Source organism: Bison bison, unplaced genomic scaffold (genome assembly GCF_000754665.1).
Source record: "Bison bison bison isolate TAMUID 2011002044 unplaced genomic scaffold, Bison_UMD1.0 scf7180017864286, whole genome shotgun sequence".
NCBI lineage: Eukaryota > Metazoa > Chordata > Mammalia > Artiodactyla > Bovidae > Bison > Bison bison.
The window spans coordinates 1933682-1942729 of record NW_011494858.1 but is presented as its reverse complement, the minus strand read 5'-3'; the positions used below and the strand labels follow the sequence as shown (position 1 = coordinate 1942729).

Below are 9048 nucleotides of genomic sequence, written 5' to 3'. Positions count from 1 at the left end.
GATGATGGAATTCCAGTTGAGCTATTTCAAATCCTGAAAGATGATGCTGTGAAAGTGCTGCACTCAATATGCCAGCAAATTTGGAAAACTCAGCAGTGGCCACAGGACTAGAAAAGGTCAGTTTTCATTCCAATCCCAAAGAAAGGCAGTGCCAAAGAATGCTCAAACTACTGCACAACTGCACTCATCTCACATGCTAGCAAAGTAATGCTCAAAATTTTCTAAGCCAGGCTTCAGCAGTACATGAACCATGAACTTCCAGATGTTCAAGCTGGTTTTAGAAAAGGCAGAGGAACCAGAGGTCAAATTGCCAACATCCGCTGGATCATGGAAAAAGCAAGAGAGTTCCAGAAAAACATCTACTTCTGCTTTATTGACTATGCCAAAGCCTTTGACTGTGTGGATCACAATAAACTGTGGAAAATTCTGAAAGAGATGGGAATACCAGACTACCTGACCTGCCTCTTGAGAAACGTGTATGCAGGTCAGGAAGCAATAGTTAGAACTGGCCATGGAACAACAGACTGGTTCCAAATAGGAAAAGGAATATGTCAAGGCTGTATATTGTCACCCTGCTTTATTTAACTTATATGCAGAGTACATCATGAGAAATACTGGGCTGGATGAAGCACAAGCTGGAATCAAGAATGCTGGGAGAAATATCAATAATCTCAGATATGCAGATGACACCACCCTTATGGCAGAAAGTAAAAAGGAACTAAAAAGCCTCTTGATGAAAGTGAAAGAGGAGAGTGAAAAAGTTGGCTTAAAGCTCAACATTCAGAAAACTAAGATCATGGCATCTGGGACCATTACTTCATGGCAAATAGATGGGGAAACAGTGGAAACAGTGGCTAACTTTATTTTTCTGGGCTCCAAAATCAGTGCAGATGGTGATTGCAGCCATGAAATTAAAAGATGCTTACTCCTTGGAAGGAAAGTTATGACCAACCTATATAGCATATTAAAAAGCAGACTTTGCCAACAAAGGTCTGTCTAGTCAAAGCTATGGTTTTTCAAGTAGTTATGTATGGATGTGAGAGTTGGACTATAAAGAAAGCTGAGCACTGAAGAACTGATGCTTTTGAACTGTTGTTGGAGAAGACTCTTGAGAGTCCCTTAGACTGCAAGGAGATCCAACCAGTCCATCCTAAAGGAAGTCAGTCCTGAATATTCATTGGAAGGACTGATGCTGAAGCTGAAACTCCAATACTTTGGCCACCTGATGTGAAGAGTTGATTCATTTGAAAAGACCCTGATGCTGGGCAAGATTGAGGGCAGGCGGAGAAGGGGACGACAGAGGATGAGATGGTTGGATGGTATCACCGACTCAATGGACATGGGTTTGGGTGAACTCCGGGAGTTATTGATGGACAGGGAGGCCTGGCGTGCTGTGGTTCATGGGGTCACAAAGAGTTGGACACGACTGAGTGACTGAACTGAACTGAACATACTTACATCATCGAAGTTTAAGAAGCTTAGCATTTGGCCACATTTGCTTCAATTTCTCCTCCTTGCCTATCTCTCCCCTCTTGTTACCTACCTTCTTTGTCCCTTCTGCACATCCTCTTTCTCCTCCTCCTCCTTTTAAGAAATAGAAACATTTCAGATATAGATGAAATTCTCTGTGCTCTCACTTCTTCTGCACTCCACCTACCATTTACAGAATATTCCAGTTTCCCTCCTAACTTACAGCTATACTTTTGTGATATATACCATTTCCATATATTCATTGATCATGCTTCTTGGCTGTAGGGGTTCCATTCTGCTCCAGTGGTTTATTTTTTCTTGAACCAATGAGCCAGTGTCACTACTAGAAGTATATACTGAATCTCAATAACTGATAATCTACTTCTGCTTCATTGACTATGCTAAAGCCTTTGATTGTGTGAATCACAACAAACTTTGGAAAATTTTTCAAGAGATGGGAATACCAGACCACCTTACCTGCCTCCTGAGAAACCTGTATGCAGGTCAAGAAGCAACAGTTAGAACCAGACATGGAACAATAGACAGGTTCAAAACTGGGAAAGGAGTATGTCAAGGCTGTATTTTGTCACTTTGCTTATTTAATGTACATGCACAGTATATCATGTGAAATGCCAGACTGGATGAAGCTCAAGCTGGAATCAAGATTGCCAGGAGAAATATCAATAACCTCGAATATGCAGATGATACTACCCTAATGGCAGAAAGCAAAGAGGATCTAAAGAGCCTCTTGATGAAAGTGAAAGAAGAGAGTGAAAAAAACTGGCTTAAAACTCAACATTCAAAAAACTAAGATCATGTCATCTGGTCCCATAACTTCATGGCAAATCGATGAGAAAAAATGGAAACAATGACAAATTTTATTTTCTTGGGCTCCAAAATCACTGCAGATGGTGACTGCAGCCATGAAATTGAAAGATGCTTGCTCCTTGGAGGAAAAGCTATGACAAACCTAGATAGCATATTAAAAAACAGAAACATTACTTTGCTGACAAAGGTCTATATAGTCACAGCTATGGTTTTTCTAGTAGTCATGTACAGATGTGAGAGTTGGACTGGAAAGAAGGCTGAGTGCCCAAGAATTGATGCATTTGAACTGTGGTTTTGGAGAAGACTCGAGAGTCCCTTGGACAGCAAGGACATCCAACCAGTCAATCCTAAAGGAAATCAGCTCTGAATATTCATTGGAAGGGCTGATGCTGAAGCTCCAATACTTTGGTGACCTGATGGGAAAAGCCGAATCATTGGAAAAGACCCTGATGTTGGAAAAGATTGAAGGCAGGAGGAGAAGGGGATGACAGAGGATGAGATGGTTGGATGGCATCACCAACTTGATGGACACGAGTTTGAGCAAGCTCCAGGAGATGGTAAAGGACAGGGAAGCCTGGCGTGCTGCAGTCCATGGGGTCACAAAGAGTCGGACACGACTGAGTGACCGAAGAACAACAATAACTGATAGGGCTGGTCCTTCCACCCCATGCTTCCAAATGGTCCTGGCTGTTCTTGGCCTTTTGTTCTCTGTATGAATTTTAACCCATGCACACAATTGAATAGTCACTCCCATAATCGAGATACAAAACAAGAAACGAAACCCCAGGAAATTCCTTCATGCCATCCCTTTTTAGTCTCTCTTTTCCCCGTCCTTAACACCTGGCAGTCAAAGCTCTATCACTATGGCTTTTTTTTTTTTACCCTTTAAAAATTATCACTGTTAGTTTTTTTTGAGGATGTTCTATAAATGTAAACACACAATCTGTAACCTTTTGATGTTGGTTTCTTTCACTCAGCATGAGGCCTTTAAGTCCCATCTAAGTTATTGCATGAATCAGTAGTTTATTCTTTTTTTATTGTTGAGTAGTATTCCGTTGTATGGACATACTTGAGTGTGGTATGTCCTCTTTTTATCTACTGAAGGGCATCTGAGTCATTTTTAGTTTTGAGAAATTATGAATAGAGCTGCTTTTAACATTCATGTACAGGTTTTTGGGTGCTCAGAAGTTTTCATTTCTTTAGAATAAATACTAAGAGTTGATTGCAGGGTCATATATTAAGGGTAATTTACTTTTAAAAGAAACTTCCAGACCATTTTCTGGAATTAATTGTTTTCATTTCCACCAGTAGTGTATGAGAGTTCTAGTTGCTCCACATCCGGTCAGTTTTTGTCAGTGTTTTGTATTATTTATTTTAATAGGTGTGTAATGGCATCCCATCATGATTTTAATTTGATTTCCCTACTGGCTAATGATGTTAAGCATCTTTTGATGTACTTACTTGTTCTCTGTATGTTCATTTTGACCCATCGATTACAGAAGTGTGTTAATTTCTATATATTTGGAGATGTTCTTATTTTCATTCTGTTATTGATTTTAGTTTAATTCCATAAACTCTCCAAAAGAGAGTACTTACTTTGTAGATTTTAAATTCATTAAAATTTGTTAAGTTTTGGGTTATAACCAAGGATGTGATTTATTGCCATGAGTGTTCCATATACACTTGAGAGGAATGTGTATTCTGTTGTTGGGTGGAGTGTTCTGTAGATGTCAGTTATATCCACTTTGTTGATCAGTATTGCTGTTTTTCTATATACCTGCTGGCTTTTTATGCACTTGCTACTAGTTCTGTTAATGACTGAAAAAAGAGTGTTGAAGTCCTCAACTGTAATTGTCGATTTGTCTGCTTTCTCCTTAGTTCTGTTGGTTTTTGCTTCACATAGTATACTTGACTTCGTGGTGAATTGGTCCCTCTTTAAACAATGTTCCTCTTTATATATCATAATTTTCTTTGTTCCAAAGTTTGAAGTGTGAAATTCTTTGTTACAAATCCTACCATTCAGCTCTGTTTTGGTTAGTGTTTGAATAGTATATCATTTTCCACCTTTTTATTTATTTCTTCTAGCCTGATCAATATTTATAGAACATTCCACAAAATGTATTCATTTGAACTGTACCATTCAATTATTATTATTCTTGTATATTTACAGTCATCACCACAATAAACTTTAGAACACTTTGTCCTCATCCTAAATGAAAAAGCCCGTACCCACCAGCAGTCACTTCCTATTCCCAACCTCATCCCCAGTCCCTGGCCACTACTAATCTACTTTCTGTCTCTATGGATTTGCCTGTTCTGGATGTTTCATGTAATTGGGATCATACAGTATATGACTGTATTCACTTAGCATAATGTTTCTAAGGATCATCATACTGTTGAACAATTAGACATACTTATTTTTTTATCCATTTATCAGTTGAGGGATATTTAGATTGTTTCCACTTGTGGTTATTATGAATAATGCTGCTATGAACATTTGTGTGTAAATTTTTCAAAATTTACTTATTTTTAATTGAAGGATAATTGCTTTACAGTATTGTGTTGGTTTCTACCAAATATCACATGAATCTGTATGGCTGGAGAGCACAGGTGGGCCACAGAGGAGGTATCCACAGAGAAGGGCCACCACGGATTCTACTCAGGCATCTTGGCTTCATGCCTGTCCCTGTATTTTTAATGACTCATGAAGGATGAGAAGGCACGCAGAGTGGCAGCATGCCTCAGCTGTTCCAGCCTTTATCAACAATCTTACACTCTTCAGGGGCCCTGGATCAATTTCCTCTAGTTTCTTCCGCATATTTTATTCTAAGTTTATGTACATATGTTGTATGCTCCTTTGTATGTATAATGTGTATAAAAACTTTTTAGAGAAGAATCACTTCCCAACTCCACTGACATGGTAACAGTTTTTTTTTTTTTTTTAGCACTACTAATGATGTTTGATTCAGGAATCCAATTTGATGTTGACTCCTAGGAGCTAGGAGAATTGACACTCTATGCTGACCTCCTTCCAGACCGAGCCTTCATGCCAGCCTGTCTATTTCTAGAGGATCTAGGTAGCTTAGAGAGCAATGACATCAGGATGTGGAGTCCTCCAGAGGGAGAGACATCTTTCAGAGGAATTTACAGCATCGCAGCGACTATGGATGTGACTGCCCCAGTGCAGGGTCTCCCGCAAGAAAGCTGCTCGGTACACCTGCTGCTGGTGGTGCTAACAATGAGGAAGAGAATCTCTGTGTTATAAAGAGATTTCTAAGACCCAGCCACTTATTTGGCTCAACCAATTGCCCAGCTCATTAATTCTTGTATATTTCAGAATAATGGACTTTAAAAACATATACTTGCTCTTTTTTGCATGATGATAAATTTGTCTCTAACCTTTGTTCATTAGGGATGGAGCCTATAGAGGTGCCTCTTGAGGAGAACAGTGAGCAGGTTCAGATTTGCCAAAGCAAAGTCTGTGCGGACAGGTGAGACTGTGGCAGGTGAAACTCTCAGGGAAGGGAAGAATGAAACGTCACTTTGCAGACATTCTCTCTGGTGCTTTGAAAGATGCACCTAAGTCCATTTCATTATATCCAGCACTCATGGTTCCCAGTATAAGAAGCCTGAGTTCACGCTATCCAAAAGGCATTATTAACCAGAAAATGCCAGTCCTCTCAGGTGCAGCTACATGAAACCAGGGATAAATAATTGCAGACTCAGACAGGAAAGAATCTGCTCTGTAGTATAAGAGTTGTGAGCTCAATCCCTGGGTCAGGAAGATCCCTTGGAGAAGGGAATGGCAACCCCCTCCAGTATTCTTCCCTGGAGAATTCCATAGTCAGAGGAGCCCAGTGGGCTACAGTCCACTGGGTGTCAAAGAGTCGGACATGACAGAGTGACTAACGCTTTTACTTTCACCCTGAAATGGCTGTATTTCTCTCCATGGGAAGATTTGCTATAGTAACTTTCCAAAATATTCACCCAAAATTCATTACTCTGATTGAAAATGTGCTTTGATGAGTGTTTAAATCTGCACAAGAACTGGCAAGAGGGTGCAGAGTGTGCTCACCCCATGGGCCTCCAGCACGGCCAGGGCCCACGATGCTCAACTGGGTAGAGGACCATCCTCACACTATCACCTTCCCGCCTTTCCTGAGCGTGTCCATAGCCCTCCGTCCTCCCAGTGTGACCCAGAGGTGCTAACAGCTTGAATCCAGTTTGGATGTGTGTAGCTTAAGTGTTTGACATATCCCTTCATGACTTACTTGTTTGCAGGGCAGAAGGAAATGCAGTCTGATCAGCACTATGCATATACCATGATTTCCTGAACACAAATGTACCCACTGACTGCTTTATTGTGTTCACTAAAAGCCAGTGGCATTTTAAAAGCCTTCTACTAGTATATAAATCACTAGTGAACTGTGAAGTTAATAATTTTTGTGTTTGGGGGGTTTAATTGGTTGGGGTATTAGATGGGCTAGGAACCATAAGATTGGGACCCACAATCAGAAAATTTGTATTCCACATGTTTTCTGGTTGAGATTAGATTTAGGTAAAAGGAGAGGTAGAAAGAGAAATTTCTAAAGCTTTTAATTTGATCTGAAAACTGTGTAAAAGGCACAAATCTCAGGCCTCCCCTGGCCTTGAAAATCTCTCTGCAGCTTCCTAAGCACACCTGTCACTTTAGGTTTCTATATTGCTGGGGACTTCATTATATTCTATATTCTGTTATATTATACTATATAACATTTTGCTATTTCAATTACTTAAAGGAATACTACATAATGTTCACCATCTTTCCTTTTTCTTTTTTGTCAGGGTAAACACATATGATTGTGGAGAAAAAATTTCCAACTGGCTGTCAAAGTTTTTTGGCCGTCCCTATCATTTGATCAAACAAAGTTCAGACTTTCAAAGAAATGCAAAGAAGAAACATGGCAAAGGTATTACATTTGGATTGCTTCTTAGGGGACAGGAACTTGGACTCAGCAGACATGAACATCAGTCCACAAAATAGGTCGACAGGGTAATCTGCTCGTGAAGTGGGGGTGGTAGGCCTTGGGCAGACAGGTGCCGAGGTGACCCCGCAGGTCAGCAGGGCCCACGCGTGGCCTTCAGACTGACCCTGAGGGGACAGGCGGGCTTGCAGGCTCCGCTCAAGCTCTCTGCCTCAGTTCTGCATGTTTAGAAAAATCGGTTAGTTTTTTTTTTTTTTTTTAATAAAAACATTGGTAGCTTGCTATATCCTAAGAAAATCTGGATTTCTGTCCTGACACCAAGTGATTGTGACACCTTGGCAAATCCTTGAACCTCATGGTGTTGGAATTCTGCAGACCTCAATTACTTAGGTTTAAGGGTTTTGACAGTTTTTCCTGCCGTAAGCTGTTGTGAGCATAAAATGAGACTTTAGAGAAGAAAGTACTTTGAGGTCACAGAAAGTACTTAGAGGTCAAAGAAAGTACTTTGAGGTATGCGAAGAGTGAGCTTTCACGTGTCTGTTCCAATATCGCCTTCTCAGGGGACCCTTGCCTGACTGCCCTCCTATGAACTAGAGCCCCCTCTTGAACCTCCCAGCTCATTCCCTGTTTTATTTTTCCCTGTGGTTCTTCTTTTTTTTAATCTGTTGGTCATGCCACAGACCATGTGGGATCTTAGTTCCCTCACCAGAGAGTGAGCCTTCACCCCTTGCACTGGCAGCGTGAAGTCTGAATCACTGGATCACCAGGGAGGTCCCTCTGTGGCACATTTCACGTCCTAGAAGGCAAACATTTTACTCAGTTATCCTGTTTATGTTCTGCCTTCTCTCTGCTAGATCATAAACTTGGCGAGGGAAGGATTTTTCTCTGCTTTGTCCAGTGCTTTGTGCTCAGTGTTTAGAACAGACCTGATACATAGTGGTTGCTCAGTAAATACTAGATGACTAAATCAGTGGACTGGATAGTTGCTACATTCCTGATTTGGGCACGAACGACCTGGCTTAGTCACTAGCTCTCAGGGAGACTGGCTTGTAAGTCTACACCTGGAATGAGTCTTGGGCTTCAGGGAAGAGGTGAGTTTGGAGTTACATTTTAACAGGAGAGTAGGACTATTCTAGGCAGAAAGAGGCAAGAAGATTGCTGAAGATTACTGGCAGGGCTTGGCATTTCATGGGCTCAGGGAAGGGTTTAGGAGGGTGGGATGTGGATAGGCAGGTGATGGGGTAAGAGATGGGGAGATGAGATGACCATGCTGCTAAGTCAGAAGCACTATCTTGTGGGTGGGAGACTCATTGAAGAATTCTATGCTGGGGAGTTTCATGATGCTCTTGTATCAGAAAGACATCCCTGGTGAGGTGTAGAGGCTGCAATGGAGAGAGAGAAGAAGGAAGCAAAGAGGTCAGGCAGGCTCTGACTGTCCTGATAGGAGATGGAACCTGGGCAGGTGAAGTGGGCAGCAGAGTGAATCTGTTGCCTGCTCGATGCAAGATCAGGGAGTGTCAGCTTGTGAACATTATATTTCAAAGATGCCATTTATGGTGGTGTGGTCTCTGATGGTCTGGGTCTAGGTATTTAAACACTTAAAATTTTTAAACTACACTACCCCTTTACACTGTCACCTAAATTTTTTAAAAGTAGTTTAAGCAGTTGCAAAGGATGTGATTTTCAGCATATTGCATATATACAGGCTTACCTTGGAAATATTGTGGGTTCAATTTCCGACCACCACAAAAGTAAGTCACACATTTTTTTGGTTTTCTAGTGCATA

At 41.0% G+C, this 9048-nt stretch overlaps 1 protein-coding gene across 1 annotated transcript in view; it reads left to right on the top strand.

Moving 5' to 3' along the window:
• MOCOS (molybdenum cofactor sulfurase) overlaps nucleotides 1-9048 on the top strand; it is a gene marked incomplete at its 5' end in the record, with an annotated part of 58492 nt that overhangs the window by 36327 nt on the left and 13117 nt on the right. The window contains 2 exon segments of the mRNA XM_010849783.1: nucleotides 5711-5789; nucleotides 7123-7247. Of these exon segments, the coding sequence (XP_010848085.1) occupies nucleotides 5711-5789; nucleotides 7123-7247 (204 nt within the window).